Genomic DNA, 26,008 nt, shown 5'->3' with positions numbered 1-26,008 from the left:
AGGAAAAGCGTGATTATGGTCAGTGGCATAAAAACAAGCCATGCTTAACACTTCTTGCCCTGTTTATTTTTAAATATTTGGGATTTAATCAACAGAATCCTTGGTTTACTGGTTTTACCCTTCCTCAGTTCTAAAGAGAGCCTCTCTTTCACCCACTTAGAAATTATTTGGATCCTAAACAATTATTTGTATTCTTGGTACAAAGTAGGTATTCCATCTTTAAAGTGCCTTCGTGATTTTTTTTCTTCTAAAGTTTTTAAAGAAACAGGAAAGTTCCTTTGGACTCAGATTCTGCTTGGGGACGTCTGTGGGATGATTTACTTTTAGTGCTTTCTCAGCAGCGATGCAGTGTGTCAGCTGCCTGCGTGGGTCCCAGGCCTCCAGGCGTCCTCTGTCGGCGCCCCGGCCCTTGCTGACGGCATTACCAGTCAGCTTCGGTGGGGAGAGGGCTGCGGCGGAGGAACCTGTGGAACTCCCTGCCCCATGGGGTGGGCCAGACATACCTCCCAGCCTGCTGACGGCAAGCAGTGCCCTCAGACGTGTGACCATTGAGAAGTAAAAGTTACGGAGTATCTTTATTGTTGTGACCTAGTTCCCCTTTCTCTCCCCTAACTGAAACAGTATGCCTCGAACTGCATTTACCTTACCACATGTAATGATCTTGTATTTTCCCGTTTAATTTCAGTATTTAACCCATTGATCAAAAGCTACCAAACTCTTAGGGGAGCTGGGGGGCATGCGGTCTAAGGCGAGGTGTCAGACAGCAGGGCCACTTCCCTACAGTTCGGGTTCTGCCCTCTCAGGAAAGCCTCCTCCCAACCCCGGGTCACCTCGGTGTCTCTGAGTCCTTTTTGCCCACGTGATGGGTGTCTTACGGATTGACACCAGTGTCCTCAGCCGTTGGGCGTCAGCAGTCGGACCGTGTTCCTGGGGCAGAGGCAGGCCCAGGAGCGCTGAAGGCGCCACACACACGCAGGGCCTTTTCTCTGTGGAACAGACGCAAAGCTAATCTTGCCAGCACGTAGCATTTAAAATGTGGCGAAAGACTTTCCGATTTATGTCCGCGGCGCTGGTTTTCTAGCTGCCGGATGCACAAAGCTGCTGTGAACATGCATAGAAGCCGATGGTCGCGATGGCGTCGTGTGGTGAGCACTACTGCTAACAGACCCTTTGAAGGAAGAAGGGAAGTAGGTTTTGTTTTTCTCCTTAAGATGGTTAAATAAAAAAATAAGTTAGCACCTTAAGTAAGTTGAAACTATCTGGAAAACTAATGTGGAAAAACTCATGCAGCATGAAGTATTATTTATATTTCTATATGATATTCTTATTATTTGGGGAACTGTCTTGTTTCACTAAGCAATGAATAGCGCATAACCACATTTTAATTTTGTTTTTTTCACGAAGTATCTGGACCATAGTAACTGTTAAATTCATGTTTGTGTAATGAAGATTGGAGACCCGGTAAAGGGGGACCAGGGAGGTCAGGTCAGCCTGACACAGAGGCTCCCGTGCCTCAGCTGAAGACAGGGCGGCCGCGGGTCAAGAGGGGAGGGGAGGCCTCTCAGAGAGGATTCCCAGCGGGCCTTCATTTTATCAGGTCCCAGCGGTCCTGGTGATGACCGCAGCATATTGCCGGACTGGTCTTGTTGTCCTGAATTTAATTATTAGCCAACTTTATCATAGTTTCTAATAAATAGTTTGCCTTTACTACTGATAAATAGCCTTTTGAATTGGCCTTCTTAAAAGAAAAAAAGTTAACTAGCTTTCTTTTATGTGTTACCATGAGTGTTTCAAAGAATATAATGATATGATCCTTTCACAGATACACGTAATTAAGTTATTTGGTCAAACTGTAAAATTCTTAATGCCTTATCATCCTTCTGAGACGTACACAGCCTTAACGCTTATGAACTGGGATCACTGGTGAGCACGCTTCGCTTCGTCCTGTTACCTTGCGCGGCCTGGCGAACAGGGCAGGGTGGGCCTGCGGCCCTAGGCCGGCAGTCCCTGCACAGGGGCTGCTCCAACGCCCTGACAGGCTTGGGGGCTGCCTCCTGACGAGATCGCTTCGTGAGTGTCTGGGAAACCTCAGTAAATAAAGCGAGGACTTTCCGCAGTCAAAGCATCACTTTTCATCCCGGGGTTGCCGTGGGTCTGCGTGGCCGCCCTCGCTGGTCCCCTGGGCCCTTGGCTCTGAGTTGTGAGCTCGGGGCTCACCCCCTGCTGCACGGTCAGGAGGGGACCGTGCGGAGAGAGGGGGGGACAAGGTCCCTGGTGACCGCAGCACCCGCTTGCACACGCCCAAGGCACTGCCAGGATTCTGATCAAAGTATTTCTACTGCTGCCTTCATTTCTTGTTTTTGCTGCCTTCTTCATTTGCTGTTCACCTGTTTTTGGTTGCTTTTTATTTGTAGAAAGTATGTTGATTAAAACTCGCTTTTCCTGTTTCCCTCTCCCGGGCCCATGATGGAAGTAACGGGCACCCCCTCTCTCCGTCCCGCGCAGCTCCATCGAGCCCCTGTACCTCACCTACGGAGTCATCTTCGCCTGCGGCTGCTCCTTCGCCTACCAGCCCTCCCTGGTGGTCCTGGGACAGTACTTCAAGAAGCGCCTCGGGCTGGTGAACGGCGTGGTCACCGCCGGGAGCAGCGCCTTCACGGTGCTGCTGCCCTTCCTGCTGAGGGTGCTCACGGACCGCGTGGACCTCTCCCACACGCTGAGGGTCCTGTGCGTGTTCATGCTCGTCCTCTTCCTGGCCGGCTTCACCTACCGGCCTCTCGCCCCCAGCGACGGGCAGAGTGCAGCCCCGGGAGGCGACAGGGGCAAGTTCGGTCCTCCGAGAAGGCTTTTCAACACTGCCGTCTTCAAGGTGACCGCCTACTCCGTGTGGGCCGCCGGTGTGCCGCTTGCCCTGTTCGGCTACTTCGTCCCGTATGTCCACCTGGTGAGTGCGCTTGCTGGCCTGGCCGTGAACGGACGCTGTCACTGCACGGGGCGACCCGCTGGGGGCGCAGGGTGGGATGCGGCCTGAAGTGCCACCCTCGTTGTGATTCAGGGACTCCTGACACTCAGGGTCCCTTCAAACAAGGTCAGCACATCGGGTCATTAAACAGGCAGGGGGTGTGTGTCACAGTGCACTTTGGTGTTTTGAAATTGCCAAACCTAAACAGAAATAACTTTAAAAAGGGGGTGGGGGGAGGTCAAAATGTTGGAACGAATATTACCGATGCAAAAACCTGATCACTTTTCATCAAGTGGCTACAAATAAAACATAGTCAGGGACAAAGTTGGCACAATGATTTAGTCAACCTTAATAAATTATTTTTCAACAAAAGGGTGCAGAAATTAAGCAAATAGTGAAAGCCAATGGCCTTGACCCAAAGGAACATTGCATCTACTTGTAGGATTCTTCTGGGGAAATCGGAATTCTATTCAGAGGATTATTTGAGAAAGGTTAGCAAGTCCCAGGCTTGCGAAGGAAATGAAGGTCTCAGGTGCTCGGGCGACAGTTCCAAAGGTCAGTCCAGCCTCTTTGCACTGGCACAAGGATGAGTGGGGTTGAGGGTTTCCACCCCGGCAGAACTTGCTCAAAGTGCTAATCATGCTTCTTCCTTTTTTCTGAATGTTGTGGCTGGAAGTGTATTCGTAGAGCGACGTACTTGATGAATAATAAACAGAAATGCTAGGATACGTTTTCTCTGGTGTGTGTACTGGGGGTGTGAACTGAGATTTTTTCTAGTTGTCAGGCCAGCTTGAACATTTGTGCAGTTTTTGTCTAGTTCATAGTTTTGGTGGAAGTTGGTCAAGCTGCTCAGATAATTACTTGGCTTAAGGGTTCAGCTGGTGAATTGTGTCATCAGCCACTTGTGGGTTCCTATACTCAGTTCAGACAGGAATTTGGTCCAAGGAGGAGACAAGCACAAGATGGGGAATGTTCACAGGCCTGTTGTGAACGTCGTTAGATGTTCTCTCAGACATCAGCACAAGTTAGATGCAGGTGGACATGTCCTGCATCTAAAAATAATTGTGGTTTCTCAGTTCCTCCTCCCTTCTACCCAGAGGTGCTGAGTGAGCAGCTGGGATGACCACGGGAGGTGAGGGAGGAGCCAGAGCTCACTACTCTGAGTCCCTTGGTGTCCTCAGAGGCCGACGTCATAGGTAAAATGACCGGGCACGTGTCCCCCTCATATACGCAGTCAGTGGCTATATCTTTACCCGACAGTCCATTTTCACATTCTTTGGAAGGCATCTCTGAACCACCTAAAGCTATCTTTGGTTGGACTGTAGATCCTTTGTGGAAGGACCAGCCTCCCAAACTACCTCTTCCATAGCTTCTGTAGTTAAGAAAACATTGTGTCCTCAAAGGCAAGTAGATTTTTAAAAAAATGTTCTTTGTTATGACACGGTGAACCCACCAGAGAGACAGAGGCTCAGCTCTGCTGATTCCAGACATGTACAAGGATGACGGTAGGTGATTGCCAGTCATTTCTGAGAATGTATTATGATTTGTAAGTTAATTTTCGTCTGGTACTTCACTTGACCTTCACAACAGACCTGTGAATACTGCCCGTCTTGTACAGACCAGGATGGGAAGTGACTCATCCTGAGAACTGTCACAGCGGAGCAGGGGTTGGTTCCCTTCTGCTGTGCCAACTTGGTAGCAGACCCAGTAAAGAATCACGTCAGAGTACAGTGGGCCACTTCCCGGGACAGACCACCAGATACATTTAGTCACTGGGGGGCGGTGATGTGCTAAGGACATTTTGATAACCATGTTACTGCTCTTTTTCCTAAAGCAAATCACATTTCATAGAGCGCATGAGTTAGTGTTACAGGGAAGCTGTCAATCAGAGAGTACACGGAACAATAAGGTCTCTGTTCACTCTGATAACAAACCAGGCCTTTTCCTGGTCTCCCTCCCTCTAGGCCTGCTTTCTTACAAAATGTGTTTATATTTTTCATTTGGGATTTTCCCTTCGCCAGATTTTTAGGGCACTGAAAGCCACACTGGAGAAGAAACAGCAGTTAGAATGGCGTGCAGGCTGTCTAAAACTCGTGTGTGTTGGTGACTGATGTGTGACTGCACTGTGATTGAAGGTTTGGATTTTGGATCCGTGACGTAGCGGGACAGCGCTTTCCTCCCAGACCTTCCCAAAGATTGAGCAGGTGACATTCAGCTCCTCACACCCTTTGTTGGGCATTGAAGGGGACACATATATAAGGTATGAGAACCTGTCCTGAGGATCTAAAATGCAGCAAATATAGTGATAAAAGCATTACAGTTTGTAGAGGCCTTGCACACACATCATCTCAGTCTTCAGGACAGCTTGGAGCCCGTCACCCCAGTTCTCATATGCCTGATGAGAAGACAGAGGCACCGAGCGGGTCAAAGCTCACCCAGACGGCAGAGCCCTTGGCCGCGCTGGTGTGGCACTCCGTGCAGGAGGCGGGCTGTGCTGGGGCACAGGCGCGGCTCCGGTGAGCAGACCTGGCTTTGATCCTGGCTTTGTCCCTTACCAGCTGCATGACCTTGGGTAACGGCTCTAAGCATCAGTTTCTTCATCTGTCAAATAGGGGTGAAGCTGGTTCTGCACAGCTGTTGAAGGGGTAGGGAGCTTGCATGTGAAGCCGCTCTCCAGTTATGGCGCACGGGTGAGAGTTACTTTACAATAACGTGATTGCTGGTTGCGGGGCTGACGGCGGGGGCTGCAGACGAGCCGGAGGAGAAAGCAGACGTCTGTTTGGAGAAGTGGTTAACCGAAGTTTCACGAGAGTGGGGTTGGATCTTGAGCGTGAGATTGGCTGTTAGAGCCGGATCTTTAATCCACTAGGGAACGGATTTATCCATCTAGGTCTCTGAAGATTCGGAAATGCAGGGACATGGTTTTGTTAAGGATTCTAAGGTCTTGTCTCTGAGACTGTACGTGATCCCTCAGAGGGGACCTGAACTCTGGGCCAATCCTGCTCTCGGAGCCAGGTTGGAGGCTTTCTTTCTTAGTAGTTGACTTCTGAAAACCAAGGATGACATTGCTGCTTGAAGCTGTCACATGCTCTCTCTTTTAGGCCTGCACCCTCGTCTCCATGAGGAGATTCGCGTCTTGTTTTGAAGAGCCATGCCTGGTGGTAGCTGCTTCAGTTTTTAGGAATCGCCCCTTTTCCTGGGGTTGTTTTGTTCCTGGGGTCGAGTGTCTGCGGCTCCTCTCTGCCCAGGTCTCCTCCTTCATCCCCAGCAGCGCGAGCCTCCGGCCTTCCGTCTCCCCTTAGTTTGCTGGCAGGCTCCACCTCTCCCGCCCTGACCCTTAACGTCCATGTGTCCCAGGACTTGCCCCTGGGTCCTTTCATCTACTTGGTCCCTGGTTTCTTCCTGAATTTGAACATCACATATATGCCAGTGACCCTCACCTTATGTTCCTAGCCCAGACCTCTTTCCTGAAATCCCCGCCAGACTCTTCGAGGCGACTGCTCACTTAGTATCTGCACAGATCTGGCCTGTGCGACTCCCAGGTCCTGGTCTTGTTCCCCAAGCCCGCTCTGCCCAAGTTCCCCGCATCTCAGGTGGTGAAGGCCGTGCTGCTGGCTCGTCGGGGCTGGAGCCACGGGCCCACTCTGGGCTGCCCCTTCCTTCTGTACCTCATTCCCGGTCCAGTCTGAAACTCCCAGCAGCTCTCCTTTCAGGACACATCCAGGACCCGGCTGTCGCACACACCATCACACTACGGCTTAGGTCGGGTCGGGCCCCCATCCGCCTCCTCGGGTCACTGCTCAACCCTCTGACCCGACTCCCTGCTTCCTTCCTGCCTCCTGCACTTTGTCCTCAGAAGCCACAAGTGTTCCGTCAACACACAGGCTACTCTGCTTGTGTCTGAGAGTAGGGGCTGATGTCCTTGTGGTGGCCTAAAGGTCCCCTGGCACCTGGCAGCCCCCTCACCTCCTCCCCTTTCCCTGTCCCCCGTGCTCACGCCGCTCCTGCCACACTGGCCTCTCTGCTCTTTGTCCACCTGACCTGGCTACCGCTCCTTTCTTCCCGGTCCCCTGCGGCATTTCCAGACCCCTTCACACGGTTCTGTTTCTTTGTTTCGTTTCCACAGCATCACTACCTTCTGACACATTAATAATGGATGTACGATGATTAATGTGCACCTCTGGTAGGATGTCAGCCTCTCGGCACTAAGGGTCTCCTTCCGTTTTGTTCAGTGACAGATCCCGAGCACCTGGCGTGGACCCCAACTCAAGTCTCATCGCTCACATCTTTGCAGAATGACTTGTTATACCGTGCGTAGGTCTCAGGGGCACTATGTGAGCAGTATTCATTTTCTCACCATTGTATCTTTAAAGTTCTCTGCTTTGTACAGTAATAGCTTTTCACATTTTATACCTATAGAACATGATGGTATTTGTATTTATTAAACACTTAGCAAACAAGTTTGAACTCAGCAAACCTCAGAATAATTAACACTGATGCCATCTATTGATGCAGAAGAGATGATGTGTTTTGCTTTGACCCACAGCTTTATATGCATATGTTAAAGTTATAACTTGATAAATGGAAGAAATTTCTGTGTCTTTGTCACTATTGTAAGTATACGCAAGGAGGAACTCTTGGTGGCCGTCCCTGTTACCAGGGAGGCTAGATGGTTGGTGTCTGTCATACCGTGTGGCAGCTGAGAATCTCAAGGAGCCTTGGGGGGTGTCAGAGTGGGATGGGGACGCGGGGGACGCGGGAGCCACAGCCCGACCACAGGGCCCCGAAGCTCTGGTAGAACTCTGGCCCCAGGCCCCGCCAGTCAGACGACCAGTAGGAGCCTAAGAGTGCAGAGGAGGCGCCTGTTCTCAGCGGCAGGAAGTGCTCCGTCCTAAGGCCAGGAGGCTGGTTTGGTTTACCCACTCTCACGCCTCTCCACCACTGCTCAGCTTGCAAAGCCGCTGTTTAGGGCCTGTATCTTTGACTCTAGAACACACGGAAGTTGGGTTTTGGTTGTAAAGCTTCAGACACACAGTTCTGTCAAAGGGAAGATGACGGCCTCACATGTTGAGATCTGCAATAGTGTGTTAGCCCATTTAAAAAAAAACTGTGACAAGATATGAGAATGTTTGTTTTGTGGCAGATAGTAATTGAATGCTTGCGAAAGAAACTGATCTTGTAGAAGGATCCCATTTATCTGATGCTGTGATTAGAGATGAAATCATTTGCCCACTGAGAGGGCAGTTAATTAGACACTGAGTTCAGTTGTAATTGCGAACAAACGAGTTGTACTTTTAAACCAGAAATGAAGTTTTGAGGCAGACCAGCCAATGGACGGGGCACGTAGCGCCCCAAGAGATGCCGTGTGGCTTTGACTGACGACGCCCTGCATGGCGAGCCCCAGCCCTCTGCTCTGCTGCGGTCCCAGCAGGAAGCATGCAAGCTGCCGTCTCTTTGGCTTCCTCACACAGAGGTGCCGGCAGCATTTGTCAGGCGTTTTCACAGAATCTCACTTCACCATCACAGCTGGCTGAGTGTAGTCAGGAGCTCCGCACCCAGGGCCCAGGGGAGGGCTCTGCTGACCGAGCCCCGCATGCTCAGTGCCGGGATTTGAGCACAGGGCACAGGGCCGGGGCTGTCGGTCTCCCGCTCTGTCCTGAAGTCCTGGCTCCCCATCGGTCTCCTTGGAGGGGGGTGCTGCCTGTGAGCAGCCTCACGGGGCCCGGACCAAAGCCCTCTTTGCCCTGACAGTTTCCCTCTGTGCTCTCAGCTCAGCCCTTGGTGCGCCACGCAGCCTGGAGGGGTCCCGAGGAGGGGCTTCTGCTCTGACGTCCTGTGACTGAGAGGGCGTCAGGGAACCTGATTTCCTGCCCCCACATCTCCTCTTCTGATCTCTAGCATGCTGTGACTAGAGAAAACTGAACTGCATTTCCCAGCCTGTGACAAGCAGAATGCAGAAATATAAAGTTTTATGTTCCATGTTGTTCTCTACAATAAACATTAAACATAGCAGAAGAAAAAAGATGGACAAATGCACAAATTTATAGCAAGATCTAACTTACAGTTGATTAACCTAAGTGCTTTTATAGGTAAGTGGGATAAATTGAATTTCAGAGTTTATAGACCAGTGATCTGAGAAGGCTGTGAAGTTAGGCTGCTGGAAGACTGTTCCTTCTCTCCTGTCTATGTGAAATTAACCAGGAGTTTTGTTTTGTTTTTAAGTATCTCAGGTTTTATTTGCTAAACTATAATAAACCTTCAAGTAATCTCAAATTTTAACTTTAAATGGTTAGTTGCTTATCCTTCAGATCCTTGGATTGGTATCAAATTAAAGTTTCTTCAAGTTTGAGGGGCCTATATGAACAGATAAAGGTCCTATCGTGATTTTTATTTCAACTAGAAAATAAATTGTTATGATACAGGATAAATAGAAGTAGAAATCTTAATGTGAAGACTCTGTGCTTTGGGAGGCTCTACGTGGACACTGGCTTCAACCCCACGTTAACCAGCTGGCTCTGGCCGACGAGAGCTGTCCACTCTGCTGGGAGGGCACTTCTGCTGGCGTAACCAATCGCAAGTTCCTGGGCATCTCTGTGGAGAAGCCTTTTGCACACTATGGGGATCATAGGGCATAAGGTGAAACAGGCCTTGTTGTGTATTCATGCTGTAGGGAAGAGTCTTTAGCACCCAAAGAAGGTTGGAGGGCTGCACACCTCTTATGTATAAGCCAGTCCGTCTTCCACACTGCTTCTCTCTCTATTCTGCTACAGACAGATCTACCTTATCTCTTGCTTCCCCCATCCCTCTCACTGGTAGCTCACTTGCCATCAGGACATTAGGTAGTACCATTTGGAGGCAGAACTGCCAGTCTAGACAGATGTGTGCATCAGGCGATCCAGCTGTGTCTGCATCCACGTCGCACTGAACTCATGTATTCTTGGAGTGTTGGCAGGACAGAGGCAGCAGCCAAGCCTCGGGGTGCAGTTTAAGATTCTGCATATCCAATCCTCATAGCTCTGCAAGGGTTTGTTTTAAGCTACAAGTTTCTTTTTAAACAAATGCAACATTTATTGCCTTCCCACATTTTTATTAGCATTTAGTTTACAGGAAGCGCCCATGGACGTTCTCCCTCACGGGAGCCTCAGGGCCGAGGATGGGCATTACCTGGTGCTGCGCTCAGCAGGAGGGGAGCCGGATCAGGTCCAGGACTTGCACAGGGTTTGCAAGGCTGCTGCCTGGAGCAGGCAGGACAGGAGTGTGGTTTTTAAATAAAATACTTAAATGCCTGCAAAGGAGTATACCGGTAATTCAGGAGCTGAAAGGGCTTGTACAGGTCATGTATTTGCACCCCTTTTTAAGGACTGGTAAAGGAACTAAGGAACAGAAAGGTTAGGTTGCTTGCTGAAAGTCAGAGTTCTAAACGTGGCAGAACCATGTGTGACGTCAAGAGTATCCATGGAAAGCGAATGGAAGCTTACTGTAGCTTAAAGTGCAAAAGTGTGCATAGTGCAAGAGGAATTAGTAGAGGAATGAAGCTGTGTTCTCACCTAACATAATAACTGAATTAAAGAGAGAGAGAGTTAATGCTGTAATTTTGTTTTTAGCCTAGAGGCTAAACAGTAGGGCCCGAAGGTCCCATTTTTCCCTCCCTCTCCTGACCTTTTCTCTCTTTGTTCTTGGGTTTGGCTTTCTTCATTGCCTTATGTTGACTGTGTTGGAGACAGAGAAATTTCCTCTACCTTAGAGGTTCTCCTGGCTGGTCTGAGAGTCTAAATGACATGAGACAGATTAACAGGAGAAAGAATCCCCGAAGTTTAATTACATAGTACGGGGGCAGCCACTGACGTGGGTCCCAAAGATAGTCAGGGGCAACGAGGCAGACACACCATCAGAACCCAGGAGGGTCACCCGGCGACGGGAACTTGGAAGCCTGGTCACAGCTCTCAGCAGCCCTTCCCTACTTGTCTAAAGAGGGACAGGGAGAGAGAGAGAGATTTGAGCTTAAGTCTGGAAAATAGAAGGAAATAGCAGAGAAACAAAGACTTACCACTGGGAAAGCACAGATAAAATGCAGTACGTTGAGCAGCAAGAAGGCTTATTTCAGGCAAAGTACACACTCGAAGGAAGGGCAGTGCGGGCGACCTCAGGTAGGAGGTGCACTGAAGGGCTTCGGCTGGGGCCTTATAGGGCTTTTGGGGGGGCCAGCACAGGGCATGATGTGCACAGCCGAGCGGTGGCTCTGCTGGGCGTCACCTGGTCCGGAGCCCCCGGGGAGTCAGACCCAGAGAGAGCGAAACGTGAAGCCAAAGTCAAGAAAGCAAAGCGAGTTTTATTACATGAGCTCTGAAACAGAGCACCCAGCCGCCTGCTGTGAGCCGCCTTTTACGGGGTTTTTGGCAGGCGGTGGATGTGATCGGAGGATCGCGGGCACAGCTGCCCTCTGACGTTCTTCCTCTGGGGAGTCTGTGTCGTCCGAGGAGTGTCTGTGCTCTTCAGGTCATTCTCCGTCCCTGTGGCTTCATCTGATTGACTCCCTGAGTTCCTGGGGGGCTTCACCCTCTCTCCATCGCACTTGTGTGTCTTTCTAACAACTCCTTTGAAGCTTTGTCTCGAGAAGAAGGTTATTTAGCTGATTGCGTGGGTCTGGGTCTCAGCATTGTTTATCCAGGTAGGTCCATTTACACTCCAGAGGTCTGGCTCCTGCCCTGCTTACGAAGCTATTTAATTGGTTAAAGGGCGGGAATAAGAGGAAGAGCGGCCTATAGATGGCGCTACAGGGCAGCCGGGCCTTTTCCGCAGGCCGAGGGGACTTTACAGTGGCCCCGCCCTTGTCCCATGTCCTTGTTCTTGTCTCGCAGGCACTTCACTCACTGCTTGCATCTTCTAAAAACACCGTCCCGCCCTCAGTTCTCATGAGGCTCTTTTGTGAACGACCGGACGTCTCTCCTTCCCTTTGTCCCATTTACCTGTGCTTTTGCGCTTCTCCAGCCTTGCGCTTACGTCCCTGCAGAGCTCCATGCCTGCTGCAGCTTGGCGCCCGGGTCAGCGAGCACGTGCCCGTCGCCCGTCCCGTGCCTCCGGCGGCGTCTCCCAGGGCTCCCCACTTGAGACGATGAGGCCCTTTACTGCTCTGGCCACTTGTGAGGTGAAGTATCTACAGAAAAGCCTCCTCAAAACAATCTAGTTGGGTTTTTTTTTTTTTTTGGTTTCCTTTTCTTTTTTTTTTTTCTAATTAATGTACTAGCCTACGAACTTGATAGGTCAGGATGTAAGTAATCCATATGAAATCTAGAAAACTAATCATTTAGAAATAATTAAAACAGCTGTTGATTTTATTAAGTTTGTCCTGTATTCCAAATATTTAGTTAGCCAAAAATAAGTATTTATAGATGATTAAATAGAGTTTTTAGAGACGATGCATAGGTTATTCAGGCATGAAAATTATCCCTAGAATGTAGGCCCCAAACTACTAAAAGATTTAAAATTTAAAAGATAACTAATTTTAACTTAAATTGGAAAGCAGCAATGGTGTATTTTTGTTAGGTCCTGACACTGTATGATATACACAGTGTCGGGATGGGAGAGGCGGTGAAAACAGGATTCAGCTCAAAACACAGCGGGCAGTTTTGTGTGGGATGCGTGCTGACCCCCCAGGACGTGATGAACAGGTGGACTGGGCCCTTCACAGGGTAGGACGGATCCCCCTTTCCTGCTCTGTCCCCAGCACCGAGCATGCGCCTGGCCCTCAAATATTTTCCGACCAGTTTCAGGCTGAGCGTGTACGTTGGTTGAACTGCTGAAGCCCGAGGCCCTCTGCCCTCCCTCTCGTGACCTCACCTAACAGCCCTCCATGTTCTCAGGCTCTCTGCTCCTCAGTACTGAGCCTTGAAGGGGCGGACAGTCGTCCATCCTGCAGGGAAAGGACTCAGTCTCTCTGGTCAGTCAGTGGCAGGGTGTGGCTTAAAGCTTCAATAATAGGAATAAAAGGAAGCTTATCTAGACTAGCTTCATGTGAAGTAGTTTAAAGATACAGAAATGGGGGGTACGGTTTTCAAGCCCAACCCTGCTGAGCTGAACTGCTGTGCCTGGCACCCACTCCCCGCCAGTCCAGAAGAACGGGACACCTGCGGGTAACCAGGTGCCAGGCCGCGTGCCCACACCCCTCCTGACCCACGCACCTTTTGTGGAAGTTAAAATGCTGCCATGTATTGGCTGTGGGATTTACGAAGCTTTAGAATAGTCTCAACGGTCGCGTGTCCTTGGCCCTACTTAGCAGCATCTGCTTACCGATCACGCGGTCTCCCTCCTCGGGGCTGCCTCGGGCGTGTCAGGGTCCCTGCAGCTGTCGTCCTGCCTCCGCTCTTCGGCTCCCAGGGCTCCTCTGAGTCCTGGGGCCAGGGGGGCCCTCCCAGCGTCCCTGGCATGCCTCTTCCTTGCCGGGGTCCTTAAATAAATAAACTCACCAGGTTACCCGAATCCTAGTGAGTTAAGTGATACTTCCTGAAATTACCCCTTCCTGCTTTAAGATGAAGTCTGTCTTCAACTAAAACCTAAGCCTCGCTGAACTAGCCTTTGTTGGGCACATTTGCTCATTTCACACCAGGTTTTACAAATTCATGCAGTTGAAGGGAGGCCGCTCAACCTGTCTATTCATTAGTAGGCACACTTAGCCAGCAGGGGCTTCTGCCACTGGACAGGTCCAGGAGTAAAATATAAAAGGGCATATCCTTTTTCTCTTCTTCTTCTTTTTTTTTTTTAAAGAAGTGCAAATGTGGAAACACATGGTGCCTCACAAGAGCATTAATCACACACAGGAGTCCACATGCGGGAGCCTGGCAAGCGGGTGCCTTCAGAGCGCTCTGCTGGGGTACTTATTGGTCAGTGGGGCACGCAGGCAGGCTGTGGACTCCCTCACCGATGGGCACCATCTCAGCCATTCACTGTCCAGGGGGTTCATCCGTTGGTTGGAGAGGCCGGTGGATCTGCTGTGCTGGGAATGAGCCCCCAAGAAGAAAACTGTTGAGAATCAAATTTGGACTTAGGTGGAATGAATAGAAATTTAAATAAGCCACAGATTAAACACTTTTCATTGTTTAGGTAGGACTAGAACAGTTTTTGAAAATTTTAAAAATATCCAGTACAGAAATTAGGGTTACTTAATACTCAAGTCACTTAAAAATCCTAGTGACTTATCTTCTATAAGATGAAGTCCATCTTTTAAAATGCAGGATTATTTGAACTGGCATCTAAAACCAAATAGGTTTTGGCTGAGAATTCCTCTAGAACATTTTGCCAAAGCTTGGTCTGCTCTAAATAATGTTAGCTCAAGGATGGACTATCTATTGTTTTGTTTTGTTTTGTTTTTAACCTATGGAAAATTATTTTTGAAAAAACACAAAAATGACAAAGGCTTTAAAAGAATTTTTAGAATTAGGAAGTGTTCTCAAAATTAGACCAAGGTTTTCCAAACCGTCAGCCGCCACTCTTCTTTCTGAGCTCGTGCCCAGGCTGTCCCATTCCTCTGCTCTAGGGCCCCTCTCCCTTCTCGGTCCTGGCTGTGGTGTGTCCGGACGGCGCCCTGTGGCAGCCCCCTGATGACACGGAAGGGCTGGCCGCCTGGACACACAAACAAAACCAGGGCCCGGTGCCTCCCAGAGACCTGTTGGCCAAAGGTCTGCTCTGCACCCGGCCAGCTGCGAGGGGGCAGCTCATGCCTGCAGCTCAGGTCGGTCAGGACAGAGGCACTTGACTGCTGAATGGACATCAGGCTCCCTAAAGACATTAGTCCTTAAAAATGCTGGCAGGCAATGAGATTCTGTGTTTTCACTTCCAGCACGCCCGAGAGCTGTTTCATCTTGAAAGCACCATGGGTCACATTGAACAAGCTAAAGTGACATTTGTGGCTGATGTAATCAATGCGCATCGGTCTCAATGGCTGTGAGGTCCTGTTCCAAGGTTAAGGTGATGTAGCGGGCCTGACCTTACGCAGCCAGGTCCGTGGCGTTAGTTCTCCTCCCTGTCGTCACCTCGCCGGCCTTGCTAGTGGACAGTGAGTGTACTTGTGAGACCTCTATGGGGATGCCCCTCTTGTTTCAAGTTTCTTCCTTTTCTTGGCAAAAACCGAAAATAGAGTTGTTCAGAAAAGACACACACATGAAAAACAAACCGAACTCTCATTACATTTAGATTTCTATTCATTTTAGTCTAAAGTCAAAGGGTAAAGTTTTGCTCTGCTTTGCAACAAATTCTGAGATTACCCATTAACCACTCTCACATGCTCTCTACTTCCTTTCAGATGGACATTTAGTTTTTAAAGAGGCCAAGGCTCTTTTCTTCGCGATTACTTTTAAAAAGGCCTGTGTTAAGCAGAGAGAGTGGTCTTCTAGAGTTATGGGCAGCTTTTCCAATGCTGAGTGGATGTACTCTTAGGAACTTCTCTAAATTGCATGCACACGAGAGGCCGCGGGCTGAGGCCGGCCTTCTCTGGGAGGGAGCGCACGCCCTCTGCATCCAGTGATCCTGTCGGAGAGCAGAAAGCTGCAGGAATACTCAGTTTCCAAGCCCACTGAAAGTGCTGCGTCACATTTAGTACCCCGCTGTTGAATGCGCTGCGTAATGTAAGAGGTAAGGTCCTGTGTCCCAGCCACAGGATCTCAACCCCCAGGCCAGGGGAGTGCACGCACCTACCTGCTGTCCACCCCTCTTCCTGGCTCGATGATGTGTCTGGACACGAAGAGCAGTGAGTCAGGGAGCTGGAGCGCCGACAGGGATGGGGCGGCCGTGTGCGGGGAGTCCGTCCCCGTCAGAGGCCGCAGCCGGTGGGACATGCCGCAGAGCTGCGGGCGGCCGTGGTCCGTTCCTCTCGCAGCCTGCCCTGTGCTGCTGGCCTGTCCTCACCCTGCTTTCCTGGCCTCCCTCATACACTGCCTGCCGCACTTCAAGTCTGCCGAGGGAGACGGTCACCCTGTGCTTCCCCTTCTTTAACCACTATTCCCCAAGGACATTGAACTTAACTTACCTGCACCAAAGTTTTATCATATTCTTTAGGTAATAAGTTACGTAAATAAACATTATGTAAAAGCAAATACCTCCCATTGCCTTAAGGGGGAGGCACAGGTGAGGCTGATGGCCGCCGCAGAGAGGTCAGCAACAGCCCTGTAGGCCGTCGTCTGACCTTTCAACCAGCGATCTTGCTCCGCAGGCAGGTGCTGCCGCTGGACCTCAAGGGCTTCTGTGCCGTGGTTTGGGGCTCCTTTCTACTGGGCGTTTTTCTGTCGTGAAGCTGTTTGTCGAAGAGCTCGATGTCAGATTTACTGGGGCTGGTTTTGGTCTTTTACTATGGCCACTCGCTCACCTTCCTGCACAGTGGACTCTGTGAGGGTGAAGGCCCCGGCCTGGGTCCAGGGTGGAGAACGATGCTCCGAATTCTGGAACCTGCATCCTCTTTAGGACGAAGGCGGAGGGGAGAAGCCAGGGCCGAGACCCGTCCAGCAGGCGGTCCCCCTCCCCTTCCCAGGCTGCCCCGCCCTCTGGGCCAGGGCCTGCCTCGGGGACCAGCCCCTTCAGCCTGCTGGCGGGAAGCATGCCACCCCCAGGGGCCATGCCACCTGTGCGTGAGGTGGGCTGGTTGCAGGAGGGCAGCTGAGCCCCATTGTCTTTCCTTCCTCCATTCGCGGATATAGACTGAGCAGGTGTTTGGGGATTAGTTCTCAGTCATCTTTGGATAAAAAACAGTAAATGGGGTCTTGCTCAATCCAAAAATGGCTTCTGTAGCCAGCAGACATCATTGAGGGGGTGACGGCAGACATCTCCGGAGCTGGCGGTGTCCAGGCTGCCGGTGGGCTGGCTTCTGGCCACCCAGACAGCTGTGCAGTCCTGGGCTAAACAGATGTCTGAAAACAGTAAATGACTTATTCCTGACATGAAGCACTTACACGTTCAGCTCATCTACTTTGAAAAACTGCCCCATCTTCTGTGTAGGTGGTGGCCTCACATATAAGCTCAGTATTGGTTTAAGTAAATTAGGTTGAATGTGGAAGCGTGCTCAACATTTCACGTCCCTATCCATGTAACTCTGCATTAGAGATACCACTTTTGCTTAATATCCATGCTTTCTGCAAAACTGGGGAGCGTGCCATTCTCCAGGGGATGAGAGATGGGCAGAGATTCGTAAAAAGTGGCAGTCATGGTAAGGCGAGCGCCCCGGAGCCCCAGGGACCGGAGCCCCAGGGACTGCTCCCTCGAAGAGAAAGGGCCGCCAGGGCGCAGAGGCCAGCACCCCAGGCCGCGCCCCAGCTCCCTCGGGGTCCCTCACTCACTGACCTGAGAAACGAGGTCGGTCTGCAGATTTTGGCTGGCCGGGGGGAGGCGGGGTGCTTCACATGGAGGTAACATCGGTGGAATGCCCCTTACACTTGAAGAACTGTTTCCACTTATGCATAATTTGATGTTATCGAATTTACCATTTTTCGAAAGACCCAATACGCTCCGTATCAGGGCTCTGGGGCAGAGCACGGAAGCCTCTAGTAAAGGCCAACAGACTGACCGGTGAATTCAGGCTTTTTTGAATACGAATGAATGTTCCTTAAAGTTGTAATAGATCCTTCGGCTACTCCTTGAAGTGGGTCAGTGCGTCAGAGTTTGGATTCAAGCCCCGAATACAGCCGGCGACCGCTCAGTCATAGCTCACCTGCCTGGGCCCGGCGCTCATTTTCGTCAGCTTTGTGCTGAGCCCGCCTTCCTGCGGCGCCTCACCTGAGGGGAGCGGCCGGGGCACAAGGAACCGGCACTGTGAGGTCGTTGCCACCAACGGCCGTCTGACCTTTGTGGCCACGGGTGGGTTTCTTAGACCAGCGCTGTTCAGCACAAACATGGTGCAAGCCACATCTGTAATTCTGAGTTTTCTAGTAGCCACATTTTAAAAAGTGCAATTAATTTGTTTTATATTTTATTTAACCCATATAGCAAATCAGTATTTTGAAATTATTAATGAGATGCTTTTTTCCCCACTAAGTCTAAATTCGCTGTGCGTTGCGCGTCTGTAGCGTATCTCAGATCCAAACCATCCACATTTCAATCTCAGCTGCCCACGTGCGGCTGGGCATGGCTTTATGGGGCGGCAGTGCTGACCTGGGCATGAGGAGGCAGCTGGGCAGAGGCTCGCCTGGCAAACCAGCAGCCGGAGCTTGACCGTGAAGGACTCTGGGAGCCACAGAGGATCCGGGGCAGAGGAGAGCTGTTTTTAATTTTGAAACTAATCTGGTGATTGCAGAGAATGTAAGTTAGAGATTTAGGGGTAGGGGGCCAAGCAAGAGACATATTAGTGGCTATAGTGGGGGTGCACGTGAGGGGCGGTCAGTGGGTGCACGTGAGGGGCGGTCAGTGGTGCACGTGAGGGGCGGTCAGTGGGTGCACGTGAGGGGCGGTCAGTGGGTCCACGTGAGGGGCGGTCAGTGGGTGCACGTGAGGGGCGGTCAGTGGGTCCACGTGAGGGACGGTAAGTGGGTGCACGTGAGGGGCAGTAAGTGGGTCCACGTGAGGGGCGGTAAGTGGGTCCACGTGAGGGGCGGTAAGTGGTCCACGTGAGGGGCGGTCAGTGGGTGCATGTGAGGGGTGGTCAGTGGGTGCATGTGAGGGGTGGTAAGTGGGTCCACGTGAGGGTGGGTGCATGTGAGGGGTGGTAAGTGGGTCCACGTGAGGGGCGGTAAGTGGTCCACGTGAGGGGCGGTAAGTGGGTCCATGTGAGGGGCGGTCAGTGGGTGCATGTGAGGGGTGGTCAGTGGGTGCATGTGAGGGGTGGTCAGTGGGTACATGTGAGGGGTGGTAAGTGGGTCCACGTGAGGGGCGGTAAGTGGTCCACGTGAGGGGTGGTAAGTGGTCCACGTGAGGGGTGGTCAGTGGGTGCACGTGAGGGGCGGTCAGTGGGTCCACGTGAGGGGTGGTCAGTGGGTGCATGTGAGGGGCGGTAAGTGGGTCCACGTGAGGGGTGGTAAGTGGTCCATGTGAGGGGCACGTGAGGGGCTGGGAGAACCCTATCTGAAACACTGTGGGCACATGGTCCAGCAGAAGTGTTTCAGAGAGACTTAGGAGGTGGAACCGCCAGAATCTGGTGGTGACTGATGATGGATGTAGAGAGAGGGAGAGGCATGACCCCAGAAGGGTACCCAGTTTCGGCCTCGGGTACTGGGTACTGGCGCAGTGTCCCCGGAAAGCAGGGAGGGTGGGCTGGAAGGGGGATGGGTCTGGCTTAGGACACGTTTCTGCTGAACACGTTGCCTTTGGAGCAGGTGGATTGTGTGTGTGGTTTGACATGGAACAGTTCACTCAAGGGGACGTGTAGGCGGAAGCTAGGAAAGCTGGGTGGGGGCACGGGGTCCAGTGCCAGGGAAGCTTTGAGGCAGGGACAAGAAGCGGGTGCCGGGCGGCTGCAGACGTAGGAGTCACGCGGAGCCTAAGGACCTGGGAGGATCCAGGAAGGGAAGGAGGCGGGAGCGTGTGGCGGTGAGGGCACATCCGCGTGCAGGAGACACGCGTGAACCCGTTCTGCTGGGCAGGTGGGATCAGGGCCCAGGTCAGAGCTGCCCTAATGCAATTTGCACACACGTGTTGTTTGGCTTTGTGGGTTGGATCGGGCTCTAAATTTAAGTAAGGTGCCAACATTTCCCACAAAATTCCTGATTTCCGACTCCTCTTTAAAGTAAGAAGGGCCCAGGAGGTAGATTGCCAACACCGGTGGTCCTGGGTGGCCATGACCACCTGAAGTGTGTGTCCTCTCCCCAGCAAGTCTGCTGTGATGTGGGCATTTGTCCTGCAGGCACTGGAGTTTTCTTCTTAGTCAAGGATCAGTGGGTAGTAAAGGTACAAAGATGATGGGTGACATGTCACGGTGGCTTTTAATGCCATCCTAAGGAGTATGAACGTGGGCAGCGGTGACCGGCGAATGAGCCGAGGTGACTGACAGGTGAGCCGAGGGTTATTCTGGCCGTGTGTGTGGGTTGTTCAAATGTGTTTTTTCCCTTCAGCTGATGGCTTAATGTTAACTTACAGAGTTTGTGCTGGTGATTCATTATAAATTGGAAAAGACCACTTAGGAAATGCCTTTATGCAAGCTAAGCTAATCAGCTTTGCTTCGTATGTCCTCATGGAAAACTCACAGGACGAATACTGTGAATGTTTGACTTTGGATGGGGTGGGCGTCTGCCGTGCCGCACAAAGGCCCGTGTCCCAAGCCTGCAAGCTGTCCGGTGTTCCCACCACACTTAGTGTCCCTCTGTCTCTTTGGCCTCCAGATGAAATATGTGAATGAACGATTTCAAGATGAAGAGAACAAAGAGGTGGTTCTCATGTGCATCGGGGTCACCTCAGGAGTCGGACGGCTGCTGTTCGGCCGCCTGGCGGACTGTGTGCCTGGCGCGAAGAAGGTTTATCTACAGGTACGTCCTTTACCCTCCCAAAATTACTGCTGCTGCCTCATGACTTCTTACATGTATTTGTTTACGTTCTGTAAAAACGAGAATGTTTTCTGGAACACAACTTCTACAGGCAGTTTTCAAGGGCAGATCAGTATGTGTTTTGGGTTTTCAGCCTGAGAAACTGATGCCCAAACAGCAACCCCCATTGTTTCATCACGGAGCACCTCCAAACCCCTGGCTTTCTCTGAACAGCACCTTTTATGTTCTGCACAGTTCTCGTAGCCACGCGCCTTTTGCAATATCTTGTGAAATTCAGGGGCATGTGTGTCTTTTGAGCTTCTTTTAAACTCATGTGCCAGGCACTGCGGAGGAAACAGGGTCTGTGCCCTCAGCAGCTGACGGTGTCGTGGGGGCGCGAGAAGCAGGGCCGCCCGTGGCTCACAGGCATGCTGGTTAAGGGCTGTAGAAGCCAGCAGAGGCTCCAGAACCACTGGTGGAGGCCCGGGTCGGTGCGGGCGGGACGGTAGGAGCTGCAGGGTGGACGGAGAAGGGTGTTCCCAGCAGGGAGGCCACCTGGGCAAAGAGGCGGACGTGTGGCGTGGTGCGGTGCTTCTGGGAAACAGAGTTTGACGCAGTAGAGAAAGCATCCTAGCCTGACTGGCCCCAAGGAGTGGCTGGAGCCGGGCTGGGAAGGGCCTCTGTGGGCACCGAACAGGTGAGCTCTGTCCGGAAGTCAACCAGGAGCCGCTGAAGGATTTTAAGCAAGGAAGTGACGTGATGTGAGTTATATTTTATAGAGCTTCATCCAGTAACCATGAAGGGTGGAGTGAGGTGGACGAGCGGCCGGGAGTTGAGACGGCACCGCAGGCCACATGCTGCGTGGCTCCCTGCCTGTGAAGTGCCCAGGACAGGCGGCCCCCAGACGGAAGGGCGGTCCGCGCCCGCAGGGGCTGCGGGAGAGGAACGGGGAGTCGCTGCTCATGGCTGTGGGCTTCCGTTTTGGCGCAGTGTGCTCTAGACTGACACCGTGGTGATGCTGTACCTTGAAGAGCTGAACCCCACTTAATTCACTTAAAATGGTGGATTTTATGGTATGTGGGTTTATGTCTCAGTAAAGCTATCATTTAAAAAGAGAATGAAGACAGAGGGAGGGTTGAGACGATTGAAGTAGTCAGGCAGGAAGAGCCCAGGCAGAGATACTGGGATCAGGGCCAGTGAAACGGTTACAGGGATGAGGGTTCGATGCCCCCTAAGCTGGGTCTGAGATCTGGTGACAGAGTGAATGGCTTTGCTGTTTTATCCAGACCAGGGACTGAGTAGCTGGAGGCTGAGCCCGTCTTCGCCACGGCAGGCTTGGTGTGTGTGGTGAAGCCAGGCTGAGGCTGGAGCATGTGAGCGCATCTGCTGGGGGTCCTACAGGCTTCGGTGTTCACTGCACCGCGGGGTGAGCGGAGGTCGGGGGGTGTGCACGGGAGGAAGGGGCGGCTAGACTGGCAGGAAGGGGGCAGGGCAGTGTTACGGGCAGGAGGGCCAGTGCGTCCGTGGCTCGTGAGGAGGCAGATGCCTTAGGCAGGTTCCATGTGCTTTAGCAACAGGGTGGTTTGAGCGGAGTGGCTGGCACGGAAGGCTGCGCACCATCAGCTGAATACATGGGGATGTGGACAGCCTCGGCCAGAGGCTTGGCAGTGGAAGGAAGGCAGAGGAGAGCCAAGGGGCCTGGGGGTGGGGGGGTGCTGAGCACTGCTTGCGTGGACGAGAGGCAGTGTCCGAGCAGGGCCTCGAGGTAGTGGGGGTGGGGTTGGGCGCCGGAAAGTAGGCAAAGGCGTTCAGTGTGGCAGAGTGACCTCTGTTAGCCATTAGCCGGGAGCATGACGAGCCCGTCTGCTGAGCACCTGGCAGCAGACAGGCCCCGAGGCCCTACCTGTCCAGGCTCCCACACTCCCTGCCCAGTGTCCGGCGCCCACCCGGAGGCAGTGTGGTCACCCTGGGCGTCCACAGCCCTGGCCCTGGCCTCCGTGGGCTTGTGCTCCACTGTGGAGGGAGGGGCCCACAATTGGGCGTTCATTGCACAGACGGAACCCAAGTGCCAGCTCCACGCCGTGGGCACCCAGGCCTCAGACGCGGTCCTGGCAGGAGGGAAGGGGGAGAGGGGCATGCAGAGCTGGGAGCCGGAGGGGCCAGGTCACACAGGCTTTGTCGCCAGAGGACGGGCTTTTAAGTGTGGCTGGTCTTGCTGGACACTGAGGTGGCCTTGTTTTCCCTTTCAAGCCACTGTGCTGCTCCGTGCGTGGGAGATGGGCTCTGGGGGAAGCAAGAGCCCAGGAGGGGAGGGGATCGGGCAGCGGTCCGGGGGTGAGGCGGCGGGTCCAGCAGGCGAAGCCAGGATGTACTTTACACTTCAGCATCGTCCCCCCGAACAGCTCTGGGAAGCTCATCCCACTACAGGGAAGGCAGTTAGGCCGTTGGCAACATTTTGGGGCACAATTTAATACCTGTTTCATGTGATTTACGAAGGAAATACAGCCTTCCCCAGTTTGTGCCGCATTTGGCCTGCAGGTTCACAGCAGCAGGGGCTCCGCTCTGGAGGAACGCAGGTCACCGGGGAGGGGACTGTGTTCCAGGGCCCCGTGAAGGACAACGGAGGCCCCAGTGTGTCAGCAGTGGGCCCGCCTGGGGAACACGCGCAGCCTGACCCACGCAGGCTACGGGACCCGCTCCTTCATACACTCCCAGCCTGCCCCTCCTTTGCCCCAGCTCCCGAGCGCTCAGCGTGCATTCTGATTCTGGGCTTCACACCGCAGCTCTGCCGGGTGGCCCATCCCTGCCTCTGTCCCGCCTGCCCGCCTCTCGGCTCAGGCTTGGACTGCTGGAATGCCCCTTCGCTCACCTTCCCTTTGCCAGTGGTGTGTTTTCTCAGATGCACCTGTCCCCTGCTCTTGTCTCTTGTACCCAGCCTCACGCGGCTGTGTCAGTTCTCCAGCCGCCTGTCCCCTTGAAGCCGACCCTGAGCGGCAGCCGGGCACAGAACACACTTCACAGCCTTCCCTGCATCCGCGTTCTGTTCACTGTCACTGAGTTTGGGGGACACGAGTTCACATCATTGCCACCAGGCCTGGTTCCGGGCGCAGCAGAGGGCAGTGGCAAGGGCTCACCATGACAGCTTTGTTCAAAGGGCTGGCCTGGAGTGGACAGTCGACAAACCTTCACTTTTTTTTTTTTTTTCTCTACCAATACTTCCCTTTCTTTTCTTTTCTTTTTTTTTTTTTGAGAGGGCATCTCTCATATTTATTGATCAAATGGTTGTTAACAACAATAAAATTCTGTATAGGGGACTCAATGCACAATCATTAATCAACCCCAAGCCTAATTCTCAACAGTCTCCAATCTTCTGAAGCATAACGAACAAGTTCTTACATAGTGAATAAGTTCTTACATGGTGAACAGTGCAAGGGCAGTCATCACAGAAACTTTCGGTTTTGATCACGCATTATGAACTATAAACAATCAAGTCAGATATGATTATTCATTTGATTTTTATACTTGATCTATATGTGAATCCCACATTTCTCCCTTATTATTATCATTATTATTTTAAATAAAATGCTGAAGTGGTAGGTAGATGCAAGATAAAGGTAGAAAACATAATTTAGTGCTGTAAGAGGGCAAATGTAGATGATCAGGTGTGTGCCTGTAGACTATGTGCTAATCCAAGCTAGACAAGGGCAGCAAAACATCCATGGATGCAGAAGATTTCTCTCAAAACGGTGGGGGGGGGGGCGTGAGGTTCTAAGCCTCATCTTTGTTGATCCCCAATTTCTCACCTGATGGCCCCCCTGCGACTGTGCCTGTCTTAGGTTGTTCCTCCCTTGAGGAATCTTACCCATCTCTGGCTAACCAGTCATCTTCCGGGGCCATACAGGGAGATGTAAAGTTGGTAAGTGAGAGAGAAGCCATATTGTTTGAAAAGGTTAGCTTTTTACTTCTTTGTAGATTTATGGCCTGTGGCTTCTATGCCCAGCATTTGTCTTGAGGTATCTTTACCACTTGGAGGAATTATGATACTTGGTAATTTTCTATATGAGGCACGAATTCTACTAAAGGGCTGTAATTAGGAAGGAAGAAGAGAAGCTATAGATGTAGCAGACGGAAGAAAACATGGGAAGATTGATTATTTCTTTGACATATCTTCTTGTAGAGTAACATAAGCATGTATAGGTTTTAACAAACTACTAATTAAATTGCGTGCACACATTAACATAATAGGAATACAGCTACATAACAAAAGCAGACCTACAATTACCAGCCATATCCAGTGAAACCAAGAAAACCAGTTAGGTACCCTAGGCATTTGTGAAAACTTCAATGATATGATGGATATTGTCTAACTGAATTTGAATAGTTTGAGAAAAATCAGACAAATTAAAACAACACATTCCTGGGGACTGTTCATATCCCATAGGTTCTTTTAACAGTAGATAGTCTATAGTTGCACAATTTTGGAGCGCTGCAACTTGCACTTCTCCTAATTCTTGATTGAGTTCCGACAGTAGAGAGCCAGTCAAATTTGTTGTTTTACTGTATGCACAGGCCAGCTTAGATATCTCCTTCTTCACTCCAATGGCAAGTCCAGGAACCGGTGGGATGAATGCAGCTACAACTGCAGCAGCACCGGGATCTTTGTTGAAGTTTTTTGATGATCATCTTCTGGAATGACTCTTCCAGAGGATGTTGCTGTTGGAAGTTCTTCTTCATATCGTATCTTAATTCGTTTCTGGGTAGCCAAATTAGGCTTTGATCCTCTGTATAAACACAAACAGACCCTTTGCCCACACTTTGATATGACCTTTATACCGAACAAACCTTCACTTTTAAGGTGTTTTAATATTCTGCTAAGTCCTGAGGTGTAGACCCTGACTTGGAACAGGTGACCAAAGAGGCCTTGGCTGTCCTGAGCTACAGACCTTTGCTCACGGGTGACAAATAGCTTAGGAGTATAGCTCCCGCTTTTGCTCGAGAGTTCTCAGTTTAAACTTCCATCAAGGTCCTGGGCTCCAGATGTTCTGAGCTTAACAGTTTTAAATGCTGAGTGAAGAGGAGACTGACCTGTGCTGCACAGAACAGTAACAGTCTGAGAAAATCTTCGCAGAGGTTCCCAGAGCATGTGCCATCTCAAGGTCTCAGGCCTTTCTGGTCAGCACTTAAATCACTGAAGATTTGGGTCTTCAATACATAACTGTTTCAGAAGTGTGAGCCTGTTTCAGAGGTTTGGAAGTTTTAACTCCACAAGGAAAGAATGAAAACTTTGAATTTGGATGGCTTCTGCAGTGTGCCACGTTTCTCCGAGACACAGATCTGTTGCCGCCGGACAGCGCGTCACGTATGGGGAGCAGACGGACCCAGGCAGTGTGTGTGCCCAGGAAGGCTGAGGAGATGCGACCCGGCTCAGGGGCCATGCAGTGTCCCTGACGGGGCTGGGCCTGGGTGGGTGGCGGTGGGAAGAGGTCGAAGAAGACTTCCTTGTATTGCTGTGTGCATTTTTCTAAGGTGTTTACTTCACAGAGAATGTGCTCATGAGCTTTTGTAATCTGGAGAAGTCAGTCCCTTTCACACCATCTTCCTGTGTGGGCTGCTCTTC

General features: G+C 51.5%; 1 protein-coding gene across 1 annotated transcript in view; it reads left to right on the top strand.

Annotated features, from left to right (window-relative positions):
- SLC16A10 (solute carrier family 16 member 10) overlaps window positions 1-26,008 on the top strand; it is a 73,046-nt gene that overhangs the window by 39,582 nt on the left and 7,456 nt on the right. Inside the window, exons 3-4 of the mRNA XM_037012271.2 lie at window positions 2,506-2,944; window positions 20,251-20,394. Of these exons, the coding sequence (XP_036868166.2) occupies window positions 2,506-2,944; window positions 20,251-20,394 (583 nt within the window). The remainder of the gene's footprint in view (window positions 1-2,505; window positions 2,945-20,250; window positions 20,395-26,008) is intronic.

This window comes from Manis javanica, chromosome 13 (genome assembly GCF_040802235.1).
Source record: "Manis javanica isolate MJ-LG chromosome 13, MJ_LKY, whole genome shotgun sequence".
In the NCBI taxonomy this organism is placed as follows: domain Eukaryota; kingdom Metazoa; phylum Chordata; class Mammalia; order Pholidota; family Manidae; genus Manis; species Manis javanica.
Note: the sequence above shows the minus strand (reverse complement) of the source record. Positions and strands in the feature narration are given on the sequence as shown.